The sequence below is a fragment of the Passer montanus genome, unplaced genomic scaffold, assembly GCF_014805655.1.
Source record: "Passer montanus isolate IOZ18808 unplaced genomic scaffold, ASM1480565v1 scaffold40, whole genome shotgun sequence".
NCBI lineage: Eukaryota > Metazoa > Chordata > Aves > Passeriformes > Passeridae > Passer > Passer montanus.
The window spans coordinates 7360411-7387836 of record NW_024368819.1 but is presented as its reverse complement, the minus strand read 5'-3'; the positions used below and the strand labels follow the sequence as shown (position 1 = coordinate 7387836).

Sequence of the window (27426 nt, the reverse complement as noted above, 5' to 3'; positions counted from 1 at the left end):
AACATGGACAACTGTCCCTTCTTTTCTTTGCTGTTTGCTTCAAATGGAATGAAACTTGTTGGGTTTACCTACAGTATTTGATAATGTTGTTGCTGAAGTAAATAGCTTCCTGTTTGTTTTTTCAGACCTTTGTTTTTTCAGACTGCTAAAGTTACAGGTTGTGAAAAAAACAGACTGGTGGACTGGATACTGCTGTACTTGGGGTGGCTGCTTTCACAAATTCTGGGCTAGTGTCATCAGAGCCAGAATTTTATTCTGAAGTGGGGAAGAGGGAGGGGGTTTAAGTCATTGAGTAATATAATGATGATATTGTGAAGTCATGATTTCCTAATGACTAATGTGGAGTACTATAGTTGAATATAAATTTGGAGTGTATTTTCTACAGTGTCTTGAGTTGCAATGATTCAGCCCTAAGCTGTGGAGCTGCACAGTGTTGTGGAAGGGGTGCAGAATCAGTTGGATGGTTGAACTGAGTGGGCTTTGAAAATGAAATTAAATGGTCAAAATGGGCAAAATGAAAGAAAAATCAACTGTCTCTTTTATATCTGTCTTTGTCAGTAGCATCACAAACTATTTCCTGTTTAACAGTATCTGTAAAATAGGTGATGGAGGTGGGTTCGTAAGTGTGGGATATCTGCAAGGTCAAAACATCTGTGAAAACCTTGCAATATATACATGATGTGTAGATCTTCTTGATAATCTGGAACCAGATTTCTTTGGCCTAAAATAATAATAATAATGAGAAAAAGCTGATTAAATCTTCAGACTTTTTCATTGGTTTAATTAGCATCTTTTTTCCCTTTTCTTCAATGTTAACAAAGTAAACAAAGCAATGTTCTTCCCAAAATACTTCAAAATTTTGAGAGGCTCTTAGCTTCCCACAAAGTTTGGCTTTAATTATATGTCAGGCCACTGCTGTAGATGGAAGCATACAGACACTACCCATCTTATGTTTTTGAAACACTAAAGTGATCATGTAACTATTATTACAATTGAGTATTTTGTTGGGTTGTTGGGGTTTTGGGGGGTTTTTTTGGTTTTTTTTTGTTTTTTGGGGGTTTTTTGGTTTTTGTTTTTGTTTTGGTTTGTTGTTTTTTTTTTTGTGGGAAGTATGGTTGTGAGCTGGTTATTACAAATCCAGGTTGCATGAAAAAAGAAGTGTTCATTCTGCATAGCAGATCATGCAGTCACAAAATGTTTGGGTTTTGTTTGTTTTTTGGGTTTTTTTAACCTATCAATTGGACAGCTTTAGTGCAATTTATCCACCTGGGTAACCAAGACCTACAGAGAGGAAGATTACTTAAGAAACATCAGAAACTGACTTCTTAAAACAGAAAAACAGATTGTTTCATGTGCTGAAATTTGAAGTAGCTTTGGGTTCATTGAGAATGAGAAATATTTAACACCTACAAAGAAATACCAGTGCTGTAGTCTTTTTCAGGATTTTAATTTTTTTTACTTAAGACTTTTAATTGTAGACAGTTGCTCTGAAGGTTAATTTGAACAGCATTTTATTTTCTTCCATTGTTGAAACCAAAAATAAAATATACCATGTTCTTAAAATGAAATTGAATTTACAAAATGAAAGAAAAATCAACTGTCTCTTTTATATTTGTTTTTGTCAGTAGCAGCATAAGCTTAACTCTTCCCAGTTTAACAATATCTGTAAAATACTTTTTTTTTCTTTTTCTTCTTTCAGAAGTGAAGCCAACTTGCATATTTAACAGCATGGAATATTATGATGGAGACATGTTTCGGATGGATGCTTGTCGATTTTGTCGGTGCCAAGGGGGAGTCTCTATTTGTTTCTCTGCCCAGTGTGGTGAGCTACACTGCGACAGGTACTATGTGCCAGAAGGAGAGTGCTGCCCAGTCTGTGAAGGTACAGTCTCTTCTTAATCCTGTTTGCTTTTAATTCTGCTTCTTTTTTTTTATTTGCCTGTTCAATGGAAATGAGCAATCATGGGCTTTTGTTCTTCTGAAGTTTGCAAATTCCTCCGTAATTCAGTTTATTTCTACATTTTTGCTGTGCCTGAATGTCATGTTCTTTACAGTTCTTCTCTGACCCTGACACTACTTAGACATGGTCAAGTGTGCAGTGCTTTTGGGGGCTTTCTTGACAAACATAAAAAGCTGTTTCTAATTTCAGCACAGACATTTAGACAGGTATATCTCCAGAGCTGCAGTTGTGACCCTGAGACAAATTTTGATTGCTTTGCAACCTCCTTCTTATTCTGTTCAGCTAGAGTAATGCACACAATTTCTTTCCTCTATAATTACAGCAAGGCAATGGGGCAACAATCTGATGTCAATGTTTTTCTCTTCCTCCTTTGCTCTGCTGAGAGCCTTGCTGGGCCTACAATCCCCCTAAAAAGGACTTTGTGGGAAATTTCACATTGATCCTCTCACTCATACTAGAAAGTATTGGAGGCATCTTCTGCCAGAATGCAATCAGAATTCCACCAGAGGAAGATAGGGGTGGTGCTGGGCACTTGGATCTCGCCTCAGTGAGGATCGGGTTATGGCCACCAGGTAGTCAAGAGGCCTGTGAAACACCTTTAGTCCCTTAGTTTACATGTGGACATAGGAATATCTTCTCAATAAGTGAAATACCTGGAAATCTGAAATCTTCTCAGAGGACAAGAATCTAGTAATTACTGTCATTTTCAAACACTTTGCAGTCTTCTTAATATCATTATTCCTGTAGTTATTTGCAGGAGCAAATAAGCCAGAAGATGTGTTGTAGTTGTGTTTTCTTCCAAGAAGAGAATTAGAAAGTAAAGTACGTAATGAAAATACATCTAATAGAGGCAGCTGTAAGAGCTGGACCTTCTCACTCAGCACAGGATCTGGTGAAAAATGGCTTGTTTTGTTCAAGCTACTGAAAGCTGCAGAGATTCAAACCCAAAATCTGGATAATAAAATATCAGGTAGGGAAGTTAGGCAGTAATTTTTTTAAGAGTATTTGTAACTTTTAATGTTTTGGTGTATATTTTATATATTTTAGTGCCATTTTGTATCAGGTTGACTCATGGTGTTCACATGTAGAGAAACTAAAATGCAAATGTTGTAGATTTTAGTATTCCAGAGAGATACCAGTCCATGTTTGCCCTGAGTTTAAGACCTGGCCTAGGCATTCATTGCTGACTATACTTGAAGGCAGGATCCCAGATTTTTGGTCTTTCCTGGTGCAATTGCACCTACAGTTACAAGAGTCTTCATGCTCCAAGGAAAAAAAAATAAATCTGTGTTATACTGTCATTTAATGACAGATGGAAAAAGTCTAGAGAAGGCATGTCTGGTATGGTGAACCCCCCCAAGTAAGTGCAGATCCACTCCTGAAGAAACTGCTGTATGAGCTGCTGACTTCATAGAATATATAAAATCTCTTGGGTTCTTTTCCTATAATTACTATATTTTCTCATAACTGAATATTCCAAGATTTGGCATTATAAAATTATTGTGACTATAAATACAGATATAGAAATGGATAAATATATCTATATATCTGCTCTATCTGTCCTCTCTGTCATATTCAGATATAGGTGCTGATTTTCCTTATTGGGCTTGCAGATTTTGATATGTCCCTTACCCTGTTTGATGATCTAAATATTCAGCTATCTTATTATTTATCAATAAACTATTCTGTCATATCATCATACCACAATAAAATTTGATTTCTCCATTTTTGCAATGTTTCAATCAGACTAGCAAGAAAACCTGCTAACATTTCAGGTTGGTGAGTTGGTGTGTATTAGTCTACAGTGGAAATTTCTTATTTAAGAGAGGTCCTTAGTAAAATAAAATGGGTAATGTTATCTAATTATTGAATAGTCTTTTATTTTTCTGGTAATGACTATGGCTTAATACCAAGTTACAGGGTCCTTCATCAAACCATCTGGAGCTATATGCCTTCCTTCTTTCTGTTGTGTATTCTTCTCAAAGGGGTTGTGGCACTAAATTAAGTCTGACTTCTGAATTCTGAATGATTGGATAGTAAGATACATGGTAGTTTTTACTAGAAATCTCTCTTGATTTAGTGGCATTCTTTTAAGTGAGCCTAGACAGCTGGCTCCATTAAAATATAATTGTCCTGGTTCCTCTAAACACTTTAAAAAAAAAATAAAAAAGTAGCTCTGGTCCCTTTTTAAGTAACTTGGATAAAGTTGACACTTAAATTGACAAGGTCATGTATTTTAAATGGGCAGAATATATCAGCCCACCCAATCATGCTTTTCTAGTTGTTGAAGAAGTGGCATTTTTTTCTACCTGTTCTTCTTCTGTTGAGTATTTCATGGCTTGTTGTCAAGGCGATTAGTTGCTTCCTACAAATATTTACTTGATTATAGAAATATCCAAAAAAACCAAAGGTTTTCTTTCCCCGAGAATTCTACAATGGCAAGTACTAAATTTGGTGTGAGTTGTGTAGTACAGGCAAAAGCCTTTCTTGGCTTAACTTCAGGAGGAGTTATTTCTCAGAGTTCTGTAGGCTATATCAGCATTAGGAGATGTAGTTTGTAGCTTTAAATGCTAGTGACCTTTTAAGGGTACCAGGAACTTTATGCTTTGGGTTGCATAGAAGACTATTGCAAGTAGCACAAGTCTTGTATGCCTTTTCTGTGCTTTTTCTGTATTCCTCTGACAATCAGAATTCTGTACATAGGTTGAAAGATAAAATTCACTTAATTTCTTTGTGTATGATTTGATTTTTGGCTAAGTTAAACCAGTTTTTACAAGATCATCCTAAAACATCAAAGGTGCAAAGTTAAGAATTTAGTTAGCATTTTAATTTTTAAATGCCTTATTTTGACAGCCATCTGGTTTTGGGCGTAATCAGAATTTTACTAAAATGTTTGGAGTTTCATAAAGTAGCTTAGAATAAGAAAAAAACTACTGGCACTGCTACAGGTTTTATCTACATTCAAAATGCATTTCCTTCCTTCCAAAGGGGACTAATGAAACTCCAAAGAAATAATCCAAGTTTCATTCAAGCCTTTTTTTCCTTCAGACAGGAAATCTTATTTCTCCCAAGTCCTTCTATCTTAAGACTCCTGGAAGATTAACTTGTAATAAGTCACTTGTTCTTATTTAATGTCTGCTAAAAAAGATGTTTTCAGGTATATTTATTGCTTTTAATATATTAAATTTGCTTTACTGTATAATTTGTAGTGTTCCTTGCTTTGCAAACCTGGCCTTCTTACTGTACATTCGCAGATACTTCATTTCTGAGGCTGACAGTTACCTTTTCTTAGACACCATGATAAGCTGTATACATTCACATAATGTATATGTCTTTTTAACTGTTAATATCAGTGCAACTTACCATACCTCTGGAGTACTATTACTTCTGAAGAGTAAAAGCTGCTTTTATTCCCAGAAATGGGGTAGCATACACAGACTTTCATGGAACTTAAGGAGAAATCTTACATGAAGTATGCTTAAAATTCTGTTATTTAAATACCCAGATCTTAATTTGACTGCTAGCAGGTAAGTGGGACTTTTGCTTTCCAGGGACAAAAACTTCAACTGACATTAAATTGAAAACTGACCCTGTTCAAAAAGGTAGTACATCTCCAAAGCTAGGATGAGGTGCAGCTTAAAGGCACTATTCCTGTTCCAGCAACAAATGTGCCAGAGTGCATCTTTGCTCATGGTGTAAAAGAGCGTTGCAGTGCTGACAGGAGTCATTCCAGCGGGCATTTAAAAAAAATCAACAGATCCAAGAACCATTTTGTCCTGAAGAAAAAAACCAAAAAACTTAAAACATTAACTAAAACACACATTCTCTTGCGATTGCTGTTGTTTCAGACCCACTTTATCCAGTCAACAACCCTGCAGGCTGCTATGCCAATGGGCAGATCCAAGCCCACGGGGACCGCTGGCGAGAGGACGACTGCACGTTCTGCCAGTGCATCAACGGGAACCCGCACTGCGTGGCCACGGCCTGCGGGCAGAGCTGCCTCAACCCCGTCAAGGTGCCTGGGGAGTGCTGCCCTGTCTGTGAAGGTAGGAGTGGTACTCCCCCTCTTTGCATTTGGGCTGTCATGGCTCCTGCTTACCTGGCAATTCTCGGTTTACTTTAATATTTGGGAGGATTGAAGAAGCTGGTGTGGCATTGGCTGGTTACTGAATAATTACAGAGGGCAGAAAACATCAGCGTGGTTTAACTACGCCTGTATGTTGGCAATCCCTGGTACCCTTTTGGCATAAGAAGTGTAGTAAGAGGTGGTTAAGATCAGCATTATTTACTAATTTTTCTCTTAGCTTTGCTTAAACCTTATATAATGTCAAAATGTTTGTCACTATAGGTATTACTGTTAATTGAATTATTCATGTTTTCTTCTTCATCACTGTAATTTAGTTGCAACTAAAAATCTCTCCGCACAACGTAGTTTGATATTGGACATAATTATTTCAGTGAAATTTGTAAAAAGGTGTATTACCTGGGAGATAGATTAACTCTTCAACTATACAATTATTTTTTCATTTGTTTGTGGAAATATACATGTATATGGTATAACTGACTGAGATTTGACCTAACTATAAGGTAAAATGCTTGCCCGGCCTGACAATGGAAATGTGAAAACTTGAAAACTGAGACATTAAAAAATATTTTTAATTGCATATGTGAATGTGCACTTAGAGCTGCATTTTATGGAGTAGCTGTTCATCAGGAAAAACACCAGATGAATTTAGAAACAGTTCTTCTAGACCTAGAACCATCTTCACAGTGCACAAACACTTGTGGGTGCTCAGTGAGTTGGCACTTATACATTTTTCTCATTCCATCTCTGACTAAAAAAAAAAGATTTTTGTATATCTACATGTGTCTCAGGGCCCTTCCTGGTTTCCAGTATCCATTCTGGGTACTGCTCACTGGGATACTTACTTTTTAGGATAAATCTGAGGAGCATATGGATTGAATGTTTGTCATTTGTCAGTAATACTATAGGTATTACTGTTAATTGGATTATTCATGTTTTCTTCTTCATTACTGTAATTTAGTTGCAACTAAAAATCTCTTTGCACAACGTAGTTTAATATTGGACATAATCTATCTCCCAGGTAATACACCTTTTTACAAATTTCACTGAAATAATTAACTCTTCAACTATACAATTATTTTTTCATTTGTTTGTGGAAATATACATGTATATGGTATAACTGACTGAGATTTGACCTAACTATAAGGTAAAATGCTTGCCCGGCCTGACAATGGAAATGTGAAAACTTGAAAACTGAGACATTAAAAAATATTTTTAATTGCATATGTGAATGTGCACTTAGAGCTGCATTTTATGGAGTAGCTGTTCATCAGGAAAAACACCAGATAAATTTAGAAACAGTTCTTCTAGACCTAGAACCATCTTCACAGTGCACAAACACTTGTGGGTGCTCAGTGAGTTGGCACTTATACATTTTTCTCATTCCATCTCTGACTAAAAAAAAAAGATTTTTGTATATCTACATGTGTCTCAGGGCCCTTCCTGGTTTCCAGTATCCATTCTGGGTACTGCTCACTGGGATACTTACTTTTTAGGATAAATCTGAGGAGCATATGGATTTCTTGCAGGTGCTCTTTAGCTCCAGAATTCACATCACTAGGTATGAAGAAGGTGTTTGACACAATGTGTAAAAGTTGCCAGTGTATTGTACAGAATTGCACTACTTGAACTGAATTAATATCACTGTGAGGAAGCAGAATAACTGCTTTTAATCCCCAGTGATCATCTCAGGATGGGTATCACAGGGCCTGTGCTGTCACCCCTCATTATCTAGGTGTCTGAGCCAGCTTGGGAAGGCATACAAAGAGAAAGAGAGGCTGATGGAAGTATTCTCAACATGTTAATACACTGAGAGGATTCTTTTCCTCCAATAAGGGAAGGATAGGCAAATATGTCTATTTTCCTCTTCCAGACAAGAGAAAATGGATGAGAGATACTTCAATTAAATGCATATATATATATTAAAAAGCTAATTATGAAGGATCATTGTAAGCAAACACAGGGTCAAGCGTAGGCTTCCATCCTTCAATGTAAAGGTTGCAACATAAACAAGCTGGTGCTTCATTAGCACACCACAGTAATGCCTCTGCAGTACTCTCAGGACAAAGTTAGGTCCTCTGGACTAGGTTGCATAATTCTATACCAGAAGAGGTTTGTACTTTTAGAAGATGATGTAGCTACAACTGTTTAAGTCCATAAAAGTTGTTTTGGAGTTGCTTGGGTGAGTGACGTATGGAGTGCAATCATGCTTAGGATACAAATGGATGAAAACTGGCACAATGGAATTGTGGAATCAATATTTAAATGAGGTCTTTGTGTAATCTAAATTATGTTTTATTAAAAATAATCTTCTTTATTAAAAAATAATAACTTCTTATTTGTCATGTTAGCTGATGTATGATGTATGCTTAAGTGTAGTCATCTAGTTTTAAGAGTATCATCTGGAAGGCAGTGATACTGAATAGTGTTTTGAGGAACTTCCTAAGATTTAAGCTTAAAAGCATCACATTTGCCTTTGTGGGTTTTCTTTCAACACATAATGAAATTATGTAAGTGGTGGAACCAGCAGTTAGTAGACGTGCTTATAGTTGGTGCTAGATTGAAGTTTCCACATTCTTAGGTACCAGTGGTCAGAGAATATCTGAAAACACTTGAATCCTCTCCTCTTTTTTCTCTTCCCTCTCCCACAGCAAACAAATATAACCAAAACAAATTATTGTGATAAACTATTGCAAATTATTTAATTCCAGTAATCCAGATAGGGGATTATTCAAGGATCAGAAAAATATTGGACTGTTAAAACACAGTAGTGAGTTCAGATGCTAGAACCCAAGATTTAAAAAACTGAGTTTGCAAGAAGCACCTCTGGATGATTTGATGAGAAGTTATTCAGCATTTGAGACTTAACAACTTATCTTGCAATAATTACAAATTAAAAAATCTCTGAGAAATGAACCATCAAGAGTACCAGCAAATCTCCTGGAGTTATGTTTTGGGGCATCAAGGAAGTTCAAGGGTGATGTGCCTTGTGATTAGCAGCCTGAATAAAACTACTTAGTTACATGAAAGCAAGGTGTTACCTGATTTAAAGTATGAGCCCTGTGCATCTTTCTGAATCTATTAACATCTTTTCTGAAAGCACACATTAAGAAAATCCCAGAACATTAGGAAAAAATAATGTTAGATGTTGACTGTCTGCATTTAACACTAAGAATGTGTATCTTAAAATTACTTTTTTTAAAAAAGGTAGTGCATGAGCTAATGGCAGCAGGGACTTGTCTGTTAGCTGTAGACTTCTGGCCAACCTCCAAGGTCAGATAGCTTCATGTGTCTTAAGCCTTAAATCTGAGATTAGTGGTGTTTCTACTTGGAGTTTAATGTGTGGGGTAGGAAACAGGTAGTGTCTGCTTTGTTACAATGCAGTTGTCACCTGCTAACACAGTAGGCAAGGAGCTTCTTTAGATTTCTGTTCTCTGGTTTTCTCCATGTACTAAGGCTGAACTGGAGAAGTATGCATACCCTGGGAAGACAGTTAAAAACTTTTACTTCCTTCACACAACTGATTTTTCCCAGATTTTAGTTTTATCACTTTAATGACAACCTAGTCCCATCTAAAATGCTATTTTGTTTCTGCCATCATCCAGCCACCTGACATCTCAATTCTCTTAAACAGGTAAGCTGCATGGATCAGTGCTCCTTCCCATTTTAAATCAGCTTCTCACTCTTTTTCCTGAGCATTGTTTCTGTTGAAGTTCTGCTGCTGATGCTCACTGTGCTGTCCATGACCTGCAGGGGGGTGGAAACAGGGAAGAATAAGGTCCTGGCTGGGAAGTTGACTGACAAATCAATCCCTTGATTTTAATGATTCTAATGAAAAAGATGTGCATTACATTTTAAAGGAACTACAAGCTAAGAAGAAAATTCCAGACACATTTTTTCCTAAAGAGGAATTAAAATGCATTGTCAGCCATTTGATGCTTTTACCACCTCATTGCACTTGCATATCCACAGCTTAACTTGAATTTTGCAGTGCACTGTATGAGCAGAGGTGTTGAGTGTCTGTGCTCCCCAGTTTGGTTTCTCCATCTTTCTGCTTCTCTAATTTCCTACTATTCAGGAAAGAGAAGCAGAATTCTTATCTAGTGTGGGCAAAGGTCTGACAGAAGCAGAAAAAAAAGCAGAAAAAGTAGAGTACTTTAGTGATATATTCAATAAATGGGCAAAAAATAATGTAAACTTTGCAGCTGATTTTGAAATAGTAGTTTACTAGTGATTGTAAAGATAAAAATACCTCATTTTGCCCTCCTTTTTTGAATGACTTCCAGTTCTCACTCACGTCTCAACATATCAACTCTCAACAAGAGTATATACCCTAGAGAAATAACATCACTTTTGCAGATTAGTTTAAAATTACTTCTTTTCAAAAGTTGGATTATGTAATTGCATCATGAATATAATTTGCTTTTTTGCTCTTACTGGTATACTACATTTCTTGATTCAGCTGTAGCTCTTCTGCATTATTTTTTTCACTTTTTTTTGTGGAGACTAATGCAGAATGTAGGGAATAATTGCTTACATTTTAGAATCATAACTATGCATCAGATCTAAAGCAGGAAGAAGAGTGGGACCTGCTGAAAACCCACTACTATCTTAGTCAGTTTAGTGGCTGATGGACCAGTTCAGGCCCATATTTCTGTTTATAAATAAGTATTAGATAAAGAATAATAAGGAAGACATTTTATATGCTTATCACTATTTTTAAGCATGCATTTGTTTCTCATTGATTTACATTTGAAAGAGAACCCAGCCAGCATCAATTGTGTGAGCTTACTTTAAGCATGTCGGATATAAACTCTTTAATATGCAAACCAAAGCATTTAGTCAAAGATATTTCTAGCATATCATTTGGTTGGAGTGTTGAGGGATACAGGGATTTGTGAGACAAATTTGGGATTTGATGAGAAAATTCTAATCAAAACTGCTTGTGGATCTGGCCTGGCTGTGGGTCTCCAGAGTAAAAGGTTATTAGTGTCAGTCACTTCTGACTCTTCCTCTCTGTCTTTGATCTAAATGCTGCTGAGCCTGCAGTTCTGCCAATTCACTTATTTCTTGGCTGATTTATTATCAGTTTCAATGAAGGACATATTTATTCCCCTAGATAAGTTTACATTCCAGCAGCTTCATAAGGATAATTTTTTTCTTGGATTACACTTAAAAAAAATTTTGCTGCCAGAGATTACATATAACATACTAGAAATTCTGTGTACAAAGATTCTTGAAATATGAGCACAGTATGTCAGCACACAAATGTATTCAGCCTTTGAATATAGTAAATTCAGAACAAACTAGAACATTCCCATTCCCTCATGAAGAAAATCCTGATGTTCTTACTACCACAGTCAGGCTGTGAGGACTGTAGAGACTAAAATTACATAAAAGCAGGTGTTGACACTTTTCTAAATTAGAGACTAAGATGGAGCAATTGTGATATTTCAGTTACTATACAGAGCTGATTAGTATCCATTCTCTGCAGTAAACCCTTTTAATTCTTCATGACTTGCTGCCATGTATGTATCCATGGTGTATATCCTGTATGTGTGCTATGCAATACATGTTCCCCTGTTGATTGGATGCCCAAATTGGTTTGCAGTGTATGATTTTCTGAATACTTGCCTTGGGCTTGCTGGACCTGGGGAAGATAGTAAGAGTCGCTCCCTCACTTCAATCTTGCCTGCTGCTACTGGAAGGGAATGCTGAGTGAGGTGCTTGAAATCCTTGGCACTGGAGCTCCCTGGGGAGATTGATGAGGAGGAAGAGACAGGAGCATTGGGGAGTAGGTGCATGAAGGAGAGGGGTATTTATGGATGTGCTGTGCCAATACAATGGGTTTGTATATGGATTTAATTTTCAAATCTGTTGGCAGCCTCTCTTGAGCTGCACTGTAGCTGGTAGATACTAGTGTCCACTAGTATCTTTACCAGCTCTGTTTGATGTTTTTACTAGCTCAGATCAAAGCTAAATTTATTTTATCTATAGACAACAAAGCTAAAAAGAACAGACAGTGGCTTAGAAGGCAGAGTATAAATTCATATGTTTTAAAGCACAAAACTGACAGAAAGATGCTCACCAAATTCAACAAGAGAAAATACTGCATGCTATGCTGTGAAGAACCAGACTAATTTTGATTTTTGTCTCAACATTGTTTGACCAGAGGTATATGGGGGAAGGGCTGCACATGTGCCTCATGCAGGAGGCAGCTAGGAGAAGATGGAGAAAAGTCCTGTCTCTAGGGAGACTTTGCCTGACAGCCATTTCATGTCTCAAATGGAATAGGCAGTCAGTAGGAGACCACCAAAGACACAGTGTTCTCCAGAGAGGTTCTGGACTCGGGTGGCAAAAGGTCTCCATCAATGGACTGCAGTCAGGCGTTCAGCTGGGCCAGCGGTGTCCTGACAGCGAGCAGACCTTGGGAGGAGCTGGGGGCTGTAAAAGTACCTGCATCACAAGCTGCTGGCCTCTTCTTTGCCCTCGTTCTTTTTGCTTGCTCTTGCTCACTCGCTCTGCCTCTTGGGCTGGACACCTGTTGACCACCTCCTGTGTCCTGTCCTACCACTTCCATCTTCCTCACCTGCTCCAGCCACCACCTGTCCTGCCCCACTGCGTTCCTGCCCGGTTTCCCACCTGAGCCACCTGCTTCCAACCCTGCCTCGTGGATCCAGGCCATCACCACAATCCCTGCTGCAGCCCTGTCCAGGGTTCTGGGCCTGCTCCTGATCCCCACACACCTCGTGTCCACTGCCTGTGGAATGCTCAGGCTCCCTGGCCGGCAGCGTGCACACACCCCTGCCACGTGGGGAGCACCGATGGCACGCTCCCAAGTTCTGGTGGGAACGCCTGCTTCTTCTCTCTGTCTCCCCTCTCTCTATCACCCCCCCTTTCTTTTTCCTTCCTCTTTTTCTGTGTTTCCTACTCTTGTAGGGCATCACCTTTTCAATACCAATAAATGGTTCTGTGATATAATACTTGCCTCGTTTGGCTTAATTCTGTTCTAAATCATCTGTTTTAAAAGAACGCCCCACAATTCCCCCTTAGTGGAACGTGACACGCCTGGGGGGGATTCTTCATGAGTCCTGAACCAGATGATTGTTAAATAGCAGCTTTCCAGGAGAGATTTTGTGATTAAGGGGAAAGAACATGTTGAACATGGATTAACAGGGCCTTGAGAAGGCAAATACCATACTGAAAGAGGAGAAGTCACAAGACCTGAAGTAATCTTTTTTGGTCTCTTTCCTGTGGGTGAGTATGTCCCTAGATGACATAGTAGGTACTTGGTTCTTTTCTGTACATTGCCTCTCTGATAAGGGTGAAAGCTGGAAAGCATTGGAGAGCTATGAGCACAGTCCAAAATTTGTACAAGACAGACTGAATAAATAGGATTGGTTCAGCTTAAAATAAAACTATGAAGTCAGAATGTGAGCATAGCAGTCCTCAAGTGACTAAAAGGTTGTTGCAAAGAAAAAGATAAGACAAAAAAGAATGGGATTGAATTACAGAAGAGAGAGATGGGATTTAGAGGAAGGCAGAAAGTTGTTGAGGAAAACAAAATTCCCTCTATGGCATGTTGTGACTAAGATTGTCTTTTTGATGTGTTCAGGGCATGGCAGTTGTATTTTTAGCCTTACTGAAAAGAGATTTGCTCAGGAAATTGCTTGCATAACTGAAAGCAGTAATGGTATTTCACGTGTAGTTTTCAGTGTTCGTGCAAGTGATGGCTGTGTACCAATACAGAGCCCGATGCATAGCTGGGGGCTTGGAGGGGAAGGGTGTTTGGGGTCTTTTCAACTGAACATCAAAGTGATCAAATCCCTTTTGGCAAGACATGTCCACTTAATATGTCCAGTTAAATCACTTCTTTCCAGTTACCTGACATACTAAAGCCCATGGGCTTATTAATAAAAACCCAATATATGAGGCAGGAGATGAGGTACTTTGAGGTGGCTGTTTCCATAGGAAGAGAGGCACAAAGCCTTTCCACAGAAAAGGCATGAAATTGGAGACAGAGGCATATTGAGACATGATAGTGTGGAGGGGAAGACCTTCCTTTATCCTTGGCCTGTCCCCAAACTCAAGCTCTTCAGTTGACACAACTTTTCAGGGCATGCACCTCCTTTCTCTGGTGACAGCTGGGGAAAGAAGGCCTATTTCCTTCTGTGGACCCAGCACAAGCAGTTAGTTAGTTTTAAGCTTCTGATGGATGCTTCTACAGCTCCTGTAATGATATTGGCCTTCTGGGATTTGACTTTGTTTATTTAATCTATTATCTATTTATCTGTTTAGTTTGTTTTCTCTTTCTTTTTTCTCTAGACTTCTCTTCATTAAGAGCCAAGGCTTAGGCAATCATTCTGTGCTTTCCCCATGGTTTTAGGGCCAATGGCTTATTTTTGGAGCACAAGAAAGGGATCACATTTCTTCAGATTAAAACAGACAGCTAGGTACAGGGGAGAAAGGGATTTTTCAAGTGCCATAAGGGACTGCAACATTTTTATATGTGCTTACACTTCTTTTGGCTCAGACCAGCTCTTCATGGGGACTGGTCTGTGTTCCTGTTCCATTGCAGCTAACCAGAGCCATTGGCAATCAGCTAAATTGGCAGTCAGTACTGCTGCTTACTGCTTGCTTCTTGCTGGGCTAACAACTTTGCTTTCTAAGTAACATTACTGTGGTTTAAATATCAATTCCATTTTTAACAAATTTTACAAAAAAAGAGGGAATATACCATATGAAAATATAATAGCATGTTAATAATGCTAAAGAAGCTACAGTGGTAGAAATAACTGTTTCCCTTGGGCCATCTGCATCTGTGCACAGCCATCTGCAAATTGGAATAATAGCTGTGTTCACAGGAAGTAATATTGGTTAAGATAGTATGATTTTATTTTTTTTTCTTTTTAACAAGATAATAAATACAAGTGTTCAGCACTGCCATTGATGACAAAAATGTCCTTTAGGAAAGTCTGTGGTTGCTTCTATTCCCTTGCATCTCTGAGAGGCTCAGGCTATTCATAGAGAAAGCTGATACACAGTAATTGGTTATCTCACAGCATGTCCTTCTGCAAGAGGGCCCTCAGGTAGAAGTGGCTGGGTGCCAGCATAAGCTGTGAATGAGAAATTAAGTGTTAAACAAAATCCCCTCAGAGGATTTTCATGAATAAGACCCACAGTACTTTGCTGTCATTATGGCTGACACTTTATCTTCACAAAAAGAAATTAACATTTTCATCAATAAAGGAATCCAAACTCTAGCTGAGATGTAATTCAGTTCAGTTCCTTTAGCGTGTCTAGCACTTCATTAAGTAAAAACAGGCAGTAGAGTCCAGTGAAAAGAAATTTGATTAATTCAGGATGAAGTCAGTGGTAGTGAGCAGTGTTCACTGACATGGGGCGTGGGCCCAGAGTCCTCCTTAGAGCATGAAATGTTATTATTTAGCAGCAGCACTGGAGCTCCCAACCAGCCCTTTCATCAAAGTCAATTAAGGGATGCAAACGCCACTCTGCAGAGGACTGGGCTTCTGTTTGCCAGATCATGAATTAGTATAGTGGTTCTAGAGAGCAGCTGAGCTTTTGGAACCACTGGATGATGAAACCAAACTGGCCGGGGCAAGCCAGTGAAATTCAGGAAGACTTTACGAGTATGGAATAATGTTTTCATGGTTTCCAGTGATTCATTGTTGAATTCAGTGGAAGACTGCTGAAAGGATAAATAACCAGAGAAAATCCTAATGAATATGTGTCAGAGGATATCTCTCTTATGAAGAACATCATGGATCCTCCTAATTTTTTTCAGCACCAATGGTTTTCATAGATTTGCCCCAGATGTACACTAATTTTGGTTTACCTTCACCTAGTAAGAATAAGTGAATGGCCTTCTTAATGTATTTTAACAATTCTTGATAGACTTAATTGAGTCTGCTTCAACAATGTGGTAGTTTCTTAATGTTATTCCACCTAAAATGGTCAAAAAAAGTTCTTATCAGCATTAAAATTCATTTGACATGCCTGTTATACCAAATACTGCTCAAATTATTACAGACAAAAGGTATTAACTTCACATTTTGGGAGTAGAAAGTATGTATTTTGATTGTATCACTGCAAAAAAGACATGTATGTATACCCCCAGCTTCTTTATAGCAATAGTCTTTGATTGTAATAATTACTTTCAAAGAAAAAATACATATTTTAGTAGTTTCAGGTTGGCAGCATGAATAAAATTTGAGACAAAAGGCTGCCAAACTGAACTCCGTGTTTGGAGGTATTAATGAATGTATTTTCAGAGTTACTTGTGATATTAGAAAATTGTATCACCTAAGTCCTTGCACACATTTATAAATTGTTTTGTGATGCTGAATTGTTGAACCCTGATAGCCGACAGAATTAGCTACATTCTGGGAAAAAATTTCCTGTGAGGCATTAGGTATTTCAAACCCAGGAAGGAAATTCTTTAGCCCAGGACTCAGGACTGATATTTTTCATGTAATGAATTGGAGGGGCGGGGAGGGCTGGAATGCGAACTATGAGCATGGAAAACATTTAGTCACTCTTGGAATGATATGAATGTTTTTACAGGAAGCTTAAGTAAACACACATGCTGCTGCTTAGTAGGCTGCAGTTAACTTTTTTGGACAGTAGACAAAATTTAAACAAGTATGCAGACTCAAATGAAAGGCTGTTGAGCAGCACACCCTTCAGGTCCAGTTTTGAGCCAGTTATCACTTAAAACATTAGGTTAAAAGACTACAGTTTGTTTGGGGTTTTTTCCTTTTTTTTTTTTTTGAGTTTTTTTTTTTTAATGGCAAATGCTTGAATGCACTGATTTTTAACTTCTTTAAGTCATTTGATACTGGTTTCATAGGATCAAAACATCTTACTTCTTTTAAAGGTGTAGTCTGTGTTATGAATTACTACAGAAGAGGGAGCTATTTCACTTTCCCCAAACATGGACATGTTCTTTATTATTCATGCTAGAGATCTTTCTCCTTGTTTAGAACATGATTTTTATTCTTTTCTTCTTCACCTCAGAAGAGGTTTTCATCTAATGAAAACAAAAGAGATGTTGGACATCCTAGAATCCTATTCTGTTGAGCTTACTAAGAAGAAATGTTGTACAGAGGAAGAAGCTTAGAATACAATAGTTACTTCCTTACTTACCACCAATTTTGTAAAATCATAGAGTAGCTATTTCCCTCACATGATATTACCGAAAGTATGAAACAAAACCTTTTTGGAGTTAAAATATTGCATTCCAAATGAAACAAAGCAAAGAGATTGTTTTTCATGTAATATTAATAATAAAAATACCTTGCCGAGAGGTGAAGCCTGCATAATGTATTAACTTAAAGGAGAACAAAAAAATGAGACTGATTACAGCTGGTTGTGGCTGTTACTAAATAATTCTTAACAGAGAATTGCTCTTACAAACAGCTGGAAGAAATTTTGCTTACTGAATAAAAAAGCTAGTTTTTAAGTCATGAAGTAGATTCAGAGAGATAGTGTTAGGCAAACATGTACTTATTTTGGAAAAATAAGGTAATCAGTACTTGGCAAGCATACAGAAATCATCAGAAATTTAAATATTTGTCTTCTGAGTTCAGTTCCTTGATTAGGATTCATCAAAGATACTGCTATTTTCACTGGAAGTGTCCCGAGTTTATATGAAAGTGAAATCCATGGAGTCATGCAAGTTGAAAAGCACACCAGAGATTATTTTCTAATCCTATCTCCTCCTTAAAGCAGGTCCAGTGACAGAAGAATGTCAAGGCCTTTTCCCAGTTAAATTTTGAATATTTTGAAAGATGGAGATTACACAAGTCTCCTTGACCATGTCATAGTTTGATGACCCATGTGGTTCAAAAGAGAGATCAAACCAGCTTTTATCAAGTTGTCATTTCCCATTTAGTGTTTGTATTTGCTGCCTCTCATCCTAGCCTGGAACCACCTTCAAGATCAGCCAGGCCATGTCATCTTGGTACCATCAGGTTAAGGAGTGGTAGACAGCAGTAGGATGCCCCTTGGCCCTCCTTCTCCAGGCTGAGCAAGCCCTGCGTTGTGTCTCAGCCCGTCATCATGTACCACCTCTCCAGCCCTGGCCAGCTCAGTGTCCCTGTCACGTACTTGCTCAGGTGTGTCCATGGCTCTCTTCTACTGAGGAGCCCAAAACTGGAGACTGCTCCAGCTGTAGGCTTCCAAGAGCTAAATGGAGGGAAACCATCGCTTCCTTGTACCTGCAGGCTCTGCTTCTGCTGGTGCAGGTCCCTCTTGTCCTTCACACAAATCAAAACTGAGCTCTTGGTTCTCTCATAACATGTTTGGCTTTGCAGAAGAGTAGTTAATCCCACTTTGCTTTCTGATACAAAGTCTGTGGCTAGAGTTCAGATTTTGAGCAACTTAGAATATGATAGGAAGGTGGGTATAATTTTTCATTCTGGTTCCACACTTAAGAAGGATGCTGTTTAGTTAGTTAGTTGCCTTTTGTATAATTTGTGTAATTATAGTTAATTTTTTTTAACAGTGAAGTTAACAAGATTGCAATACATTGTAAATTGTCCTTAGGTTTTTTTTCTTTATTTTTATTTGTTTTACAAGGCTTTAGCAGTCACTGGTATATTTCAGTTTTCATTCTCTTCCTCTTTTTAAAAATAATTTATCAAATTATGTATATAATAAAATTTTAATCCTGAGAAACAAATTTTCCCTGCTCTCGCTGAAACATGGGTGCACCAATTTCTCTCCATATCTGAATACTTGAGCAGTATCTTAGTACCTCAATACCTCAGTATAACGAATTTAGAGCTCAGTGCTAGACCAAATTGACCATCCCTTGTTCTTGTGCATGTATTTATAGTAGTTCATATTGTTAACAGAAGAAAATATTTGCTCTTTGTACTACAAGCTGTGTCACATCACTCAGAAGTGGGAGGTCTCAGAAATCAAAGAAAGAGGAGTGTAGGGATTGATTTCGCTCATATTACAGAAGTATTCTAGATGGAAAAAAATGAGTGAAAATACTATTCTACCTTGATACCTTCTTTATTTTTTGACCAGTTTTTGTCTTGGTATGGTTAATATAAGTCCTTAAGGACAAAGCTAGCTCCAGACATTACTTGAATGCCACCCTTCTTTCACCATAAATGCAGTTTGATTTCAAGATGGGATGATGAGATTCGGGGTTTCATCACATATTGTAGTGTTTTTCAGTGGACTAGTCAGACTGAAGGTCCACCAACAGCTGAAATAGCTGCTGTAGATTTTAAAATTGTTGAAGTTGTTTTTAAGTAAATGGCACTGTAAAGACTTAATTCTAATATTTTTATCAACCTCACAGCAAGCAAAATAATAATCTGCAGCAAAATTTGGCAGAGAAAATATCAGAGAGGATATATAGAAGCATGGTGTTCTAATAGGAATCTGCCTTTATATATAAGCACTTGGCATCAGCAAAATCTGTGCTCCATTAAATAATCCATTGTTTTCATCCAGACTCTCCTCAATCCCCCTTCTCTTTATTTCCTTCTCCCTTTCTTTCTATGCTATAGTTGTATTGTTGGTAAAGCACACAGGCAGAGACAGCACCCGTTTTTCCCACCCATTGTCTGTGCATTTGTGCACTGGATCTTTCTTCAGTCGTTTCTACCCAGAGAAAGCCTAGTTCAGATCCTCTGGTGGTACATGCTTTTTCAAGCTTAGCTACTGCTTGCCTATTCAAATAGCCAGAAGTCTGGCAGAGCAGATCTGGCTTTATTTGTTGAGTCTTGTCTAGTGAAGTGAAAAGGCCTGAATTTTTTTTTTTTTTCCTGGCTGCATTTTTGCACATGTGGGGGTAGGGAATTAAATTATTTCTTTTGTCCTCTGTTTGCAGCTCATTGAGAAGCAGGCATGCATATAAAATTACTGTATCTCAGGGCTTACCTTTAGGGAGAGAAGGGAAAAAGAAACAGATTTGTAAGCTTGACTGGAAACACTGAGGATGCTGAAAGTAGGGCCAAAAGTGGAAGGTAACAGAATAATAAAATACAATGAGTAGAGGATGAACAAAAACTTTTCAAATTAATATAACAACAGTTTAATTTCATCCTTTATAATAAGTACCATATTACTGCATGTATCAAAGGCACAAAAATTGTGTCCATGTGTCCAAGGCAAAGGAGCATCAAAATACAGATGTTTACTTTTAGAAAGTCACCAAAATTATACAACAGATAGATAGATATAATTATGGATGTTTTTCCTAGACATTAAGTTATACCTGCAATTACAGAGAAGTTATATATTGAGGGGGAGACTTTAATGATGGGGAGTAAAATACAGTCCTCTTTCTCTCTAGCTTTAGTTTACACCCAAGTGGATCAATGAGTACTAACTAACCTGCATCTCAACTTTCAGTAAGGTTTTTTTGCTTTTTTTTTATTGACATGTTTTACCCCACATCTGCAGTCAGATGGTAAAACTGCAGTCTCCTTCAGTTCTCTGGCTTGTGTTACTGTCAGTGAACTTTGCTCTGGGCAGCAGTAATGATTCATGTGATTTGTTTTAGCTGGTTTTAGCTACCTGTGAGTACAAGCATTCCTGTGGCCTTTTTGTCATTTGAAGTGTAATGTTTGTTGGGGATGACCAGTAACCTGACTGTAGCTTCAGGGTCGCCCTTGCCTTCTGGCTTTTTGCATGTTTAGGATATTTCAGTCAGAGAATGGAGTGATGCTAAAAATCAGTGTGGTTACAGAACTAGTTTATATACTCAGAGGCCTAAACAGCCAGGATTAATTAATTGTATTTATCATGTTATTGGTGGATATTGGTAGATAGCAATATGTTCATGATTCCTAAACTAATGGTTTGATGAAATTGCAAATGTTAAGTATTAGACATGAATGTGATTTAGTCAGATATTTTATTAAATGGATTCGAAAACAACTACAAAGAGTTCATTTAGACTAAAAGAACTGTAGCTTGAAAATCCATTAATTTTGAAATACTTTGCTCATTATGGCTACTCTTCTACACTACCCGTGCAAACTCAGAGCTCTGAAATGAAGAATTGATTGAAACCAATCCTTTGACCTCCAAACTTGTTATTTATATTAAATCCCTACTAAAATATTTTTTTTTTTAAATTTAACTTAAATAAGAAGATATTTGAGAGACCTGGAGAGATATGATGCCATTAAGCAGACTTCCAGACTGTGCATGAACAAAGCTGTTGGCACTGTTCTATATATTTTAAAATATATTGTTGCTTTTCTACTAGAAATTATACAAGCAACAGAATTTGAGTGTTACTCAGCAAGTGCATAATCTGCACCATGACCTCTGAGATAAGTTTAAAGTTATCTAACTTAATTGTAGAGTCTTTAATACGGTTTTTTCATTCCAAACTCTAGTTAGCTGACCTAATTTTAAAAGGATTAAAAACGTTCATCGGCTGCATAAACTGTTGTGCTGGGAAGAGCAAGGCTGAAGAGAAGCTATGAAAGCTGAAAATTGTGAAAGACAATGAAAGCAGAAAAGTTCATTCTTGTAATAGGATCATTTTCAGTTGACTGGAAGGCATGGGTGCAAAAGCTGCCTGCTGGAATGTAGCCCATAGGCACAGAAATCAGTATTTTGTTTAACAGTGTATACTTCTAACACCTTAATCTACAGTGAGTAATATTTTACCCTTACTCTGAAAGTAAAGAGTAGCTGCCTATAGGTAAAAATGGCAAAATCTGTGGTCTGAGGATGAAAGATGGCAACACGTGGCCACTTTGACTCAATTATTATACTCAAATAATTCCTCCATATTTTCATAATTTATCACTTTACTTATGGAAGGCTTTTTAAATTTAATTTTGTATAAATCTTCATTTTTTCAGGTGGTGAAGCAGAGTACACTTAAACATTTGAAGCACTGAAATGAAAGCTCACAGTTCTTTAAATCATGCAGTTTTTGTTTCCTGAATATTTTGTATAATGATAATAATGCTCATAACTATGAACTCATTGGTTCTTCAGTGCCTGAGTTCTATGAAAAACACTAGATAGACAAAATTAGTCTCAGAGAGCAAAAAGTTGTTCAAGAAAAGATAGGTATTTCTTTCCTTCTGAATCCTGTTTTATGATGGTCATTTTGAGGTTTCTTGTTATCTCCATAAGTCTCTGGATTTTGTTTTATTCTACCACCTTTCTATACTACAGCATGTTAATATTTCTGTCTACCCTATGTGTCAAAAAATATTTCATACTCCAGCATATTTAAATGGTGTCAAAAAGTAAGTGTTATGCTGTTGGTAAATTAAATTACAGTTGACAATAATCTCTTCAACCTCAGAATGCATAATCTGGGACTGCAAAGTATACTGTAAGAAGTGATATTTTCGATAAATAACCATGATAAATGCTCTCCAGAGATCTTTCACATGCAGTGTACCTTACATTCCCTTTTGGTATTCAAAGTCTCTTCTGCTGTAAATTTCAGCAGAGGTGATGTTACTCACATGGAGAAAGATTTGACTTCTGAATTACATGTTTGATGTGCAGCTTGGTAACTCTGTTCAGTTTCTAAAGCAAAAAAATCTGCATGAAATTTTGATTAAACACTTCTGGAGAAATATGGGCAAAATAAATATTTTGCATTTAGTTTGAAACTGCTTGAGCAGGAAAGCTGATTTCATAGCAAACAAAAAACAAAAAGTGGTAATCCTTTTCTGTTTAGATACTTCAAAAATTTTCTACAGCTTCATGCTGTTTTTGTTGACTGTACATTTGAAACAAAGTCTGTTTATTGACTATTTTCTAAAGTACCCAGAATATTCATCAGAAACAAAAGTAATTAAAATTGCTCGCTTTACTGTTACATTGTGTACAGATTTTTGTGAACTTGATTAAAATAGTCAAAAATCTCAAATTTATGTGTTTTGTTTTTTTCTTACCTCCAGAACCAACATATATCACAATAGGTCCACCCACCTGTGAGGTTTTGGTGAACTGCACTTTGACTGAAAAAGACTGTATCTATAGCTTCAAACTGGACCAAAACGGTTGTCGCATTTGTCAGTGCAAAACTAGTGAGTATGCAGAAATGCAGTGGCTTCTACCTTTTATACCAAATTATATGTGAAAATGGTAGTATGCTGGTTTTTTCCATTCATAATGTTGATTATTTGTTGTGCTAGTATGTGTGTGCTTTATAGTTGTTCATCTTTAAAGAACTGGTTCCTGATTTCTGACATTGCTTGCTTGCTTAAAATGTGTTTTGAGGAAAATGTACAGTGCTTGACTTTAGAGGTAAAAAATTAACAGCTGGCTAGAAAAGGTAATAATTTGGGACCTAATGTTCATATAGACTTTGAGAAGTCTTATGAGAATTACAGATTTCATTTTCCTCTGTTTACAGAATTTTGAGAACATCTAGGTTTCTGCACTTCAAAAATTCCTATTGCTAAACAGCCTATTTTCAACTTAGCTTTTTTCTTCAAAATTTAGATTTTGAGGATAAATGTTTGAAAATTATGTGCTCGGGAGTGGGTGTTTGTATATATGCAAGTGTATCCATATGTATATTTATTTCTATAATATATTCTTATATATATATATATATATAATATTTTAGTTAGCTTTTTTGCAGGCTTTAACGTCTATTTCTTCCCAAAGGAAAAATACTGTGCCTTGTGAGAACTTTGTGTGTGCTTTTTCTCTATGTGTTTCCTTAAGACGTCAGTGTTTACAGGTGAAATATAAATCAGTATCAGGTTGCTTTTTGGAACTGGCCAACAAAGGACCCCTGTGGAGTACAAGTCTCAGCTACAGAATGCATCTCTCTGTGGCTGCCAACCCAAACTAGGAGCGGGTTTAAACTCTTTGTAATGTTATTGCAGCATTTCAGCTTTCTTGCAGCCTCTAAGGCTTCCACGACCAAAGTATTACTGTGTTCCTCTTCTTCTGGTTTCAGTCCACTCATTCTCAGCCACTTTTTAAACCAACGTGACTATTGTAGGGTCCCAAGTAGAAATGGTCAAAATAAAATTCTTAAATAGTACAAACTAAAAAGCTTTAGGAATGGATTGGTGTTGGGGAGGACATCTTAAAAAAAGTAAATATATGGCAAGCCATAATATTATCATGGCAAATAAGAAATAATACCTTTGATTACAAGTTGTATTCATGGAAGGATGACTTTCCTTGAGTTATATCCAAGCCATCATATACTTGTCCTACTTCATTCTTCCTGAAGAAAACATTAGAAATGTTAAGGCCTGCTTTTAACATTGAAATTTGATTTTCCTTCTCCTTCTGTTATTATTAAATTAATTGGAGAGTTTGACACAAACAAGAAAATGGACATTCATGACAAGTTTCATCATCTATGCCTGTGCGTGCAGTCCTTCTCTCCAGTTTGCTGCACTGGAGACACACCACTCCAAAGGATGATTTCTTTTGTCCTAGGTTACCAGACTGCATATGGACACAAACCACATCTCAGAATGTTCTTGGTTAGAGTATTTCTGATTAAATAGTGCATAAGAACCTATTCAAGGGAATTTTTCTTTTGCCAGATTTGCTCGAAATTTTCTTCATTTTACTGTAGCAAACTGTCTGAAGCAAAGTTAATAGTATCATTTATCATCTTTTTTTTTTTTTCAAAGTAGCAGAGCCAGACCATAGTTGTAAGAGAAGGGAGGAAAAAAAAAACCACTGAGCAAAGAGTAAGCACAGACTTCTATGGGAAGAAAGTTCAGTAAGTTCAGTACACATGGAACCACAAATAATGAGGGAGGAAGATTAATCATACTGACCAGAAGCATCTAGAAGCCAAATCAGCACTACATGACAATAAAAGGTAAAAAGCAGAATCCAGAATCTAGGAAGAACTGCTGCAGAATACCAAGAGTAAAACTAAAACAACTAGGAAAACCAGAAAAAAGGATGGTATAAGATGATACAAGAGCAAAACACAAACAGAAAAAAGTAAATAAGAAAAAAATTGTAGTATTGTAGTGTGCAGCAATTGCTCTTGTGTTTGGCGTTTCTGGGCCTTTACTTTCCTAGGGAGATCTGGAGTGGAATGAAGTCGTTAGGAAGACAAATCCATTCGGAGGAGTCCTTGTGGAAGACCAGTGCTGTCCTGTTTGTGAGGCAGGACTCCTCTTTCCCCAGTGAAAACCAATGGCAGGATTAATAATGCCTGCTGATTTAAAGGATTAAAATCTGATTGGTGGTTGCTGCTGCACACCAAGTCATTCTTCAGCAACTGTCTGCAGTGCAGGCCTTGTCTGTTCGCTGCATTAGTTTCATGGGAAAGAAAAAACAAACAAAAAAACCAAAACAAAAACAAACAAACAAACAACCAAAAAAACCCACAAAACAAAACCCTTTAAAATCTCTCCTGTGACTGAGACTAGTGTTTTACCCCAAATGAATTGAACATGTAGTACTCTTCAGAGTACAACTGTGAGCATGTATGACTTCAATATTTTTTCAACATTTCAAATCTTACTAAAATGGAATTAAATTAGAGTGTTGCTGTCAATTTAAAAAATTGTTTGCATCATTTAGAAGGCTTCTCTTTGCGGTTCCAAGATGCAAATGTCATCCAGTTTCATTAATTTCAGACTCCTTATGGAGAGATGCAACTGGAGAAGGCTGAGATGAGTCATTTTCCCTGCACATTATAATGCATCACCTTCCACTTTGTGTCGTGGTCTCTTTTGTCTGTCAAAGCAAGTCATTCAATCACTATTCAAAAATAAGAAATCTTGGTATATCATTGTTTGCACAGTGCTCTCAACATGAAACAATCTTCTCCCCAAAACACATCCCATGGATACACACAGAAATAACTTTAGAAGTGTTGGTACCTTTTCCTGTAATGAGAGCAACACGTTTTTTACCATGGAATTAAAAGGAGACATTATCATTCAGTCTATCCTAGCACACACCAGAAGCATGGTCCTCAATATTCTGGCGAGTCACACCATCTCCCTTTATAGCTGATGAAGCAGAGGGAAATTCCAGCATGGACTTTGGGTTTGACAATGTGGGTTTTATTTAGTTGCGTAGGCATTCAAAGGCAGGATTGGTAGCTTTGAGAAAACTTAGGTGGGGTCATCTACAGGCTGTCTGTAAATAGAACAGTTATGGCTCTGAAAAAGTATGGGGACTGATGATGGAAAAAAGCCTAAGAAAACTTTGCAGGGACTGCAGTGAGAGAACATATCTCAATTCCTCACTTTTGTGTTAATTCTTCAATAGTCCTAACCTTTCACTCTTATAGCCAAAATTTGAATATTTCTTTCCTGTATTTCTGTATGTAGTCCATACTCAGGATGTGTGTTCTCAACACTTAAATTCTCTCAATGTTAATTTTCCCATTTAAATAAACTTATTTTGTGTTTATTTCTATGTCAAACTGAGATCAGACAATAATTGCATACTAATCACACAAAATGTACTTCAGGCAATGCAAAATTCCGGGAAATAGTAGAGTAAAATATAAGTTAGGTAATACTTTTCTGGTTTAGTAGCAATTTTCTTCCAGTGTTTCTTTCATTTCACAATAAATTCCATGGAAAATAAAAGTTATAAAATAAAAATCCAGGTAATCTTTCTTAGTGCTAAGGAGAGCACATATTAGATTTTTGAGTAATTCTGTAGGAGAGAAAAAGGATGTCTTATCCTTCTGCAGTGATATAAAAGGGAATAGCTATTATAGGCAAGACTTCAGTTGAGGAAATACAACGATAGAAAAATTAGGATTAATCACGTTTCCTATAAATTTAAGGCTCAGATGAGGAAAAAAAGTACATATTCTTGTAGAACAAAAGTACTAACTCTAAGCACATGTGCAAGGTAGTCAAAGTGCTCCCTGAAGAGGATGGAATCATGATGAACAACTCATGCCAAATAAACATCACCTGTATTGTCACTAGAATGAGTCTTTGGCAGGATCTCTAAAGATTGCAATATATTGGAGTTAGTGCTTACAAAACATCTAGTGCAATAGAAGCAGATAAGAATTTCACTTGGCTTGCCTTGTGAAAAAAAAAAAAAAGAAAATCAGCGTGCTTGAAGCTTGATTGTTTTACAGTAATTCCACCTTTGAGATATCACTGCTACAATTTCATTTTCATGAATTCATGTGTTGTATGCGAATCCTAGATTTGTTTGGAGCACATATCCAAGTGGTTAATTTGCCTCAACGGACTCACAAGATGATTTATTTAAACAGGGTTTTCTAGCACCACAGCGCCCAGTCCCTTCATTTTTTTTCCAGCTTTTGTGAATCATGATTTAAGTCTAACAAAAGGAGGGAGGGTTAGTGTGGATCTGTGGAGGCAATATATTCAGAGAATTCCAGTTACTGTTAAGTAACCTAGTTTTCTCCTTCATAAAT

The 27426-nt window shown here is 37.1% G+C and overlaps 1 protein-coding gene across 1 annotated transcript in view; it reads left to right on the top strand.

Annotated features, from left to right (window-relative positions):
• Positions 1 to 27426, top strand: part of CRIM1 (cysteine rich transmembrane BMP regulator 1) — a 174290-nt gene that overhangs the window by 115883 nt on the left and 30981 nt on the right. The window contains exons 6-8 of the mRNA XM_039718785.1: positions 1700 to 1882; positions 5809 to 6006; positions 22973 to 23101. Of these exons, the coding sequence (XP_039574719.1) occupies positions 1700 to 1882; positions 5809 to 6006; positions 22973 to 23101 (510 nt within the window). The remainder of the gene's footprint in view (positions 1 to 1699; positions 1883 to 5808; positions 6007 to 22972; positions 23102 to 27426) is intronic.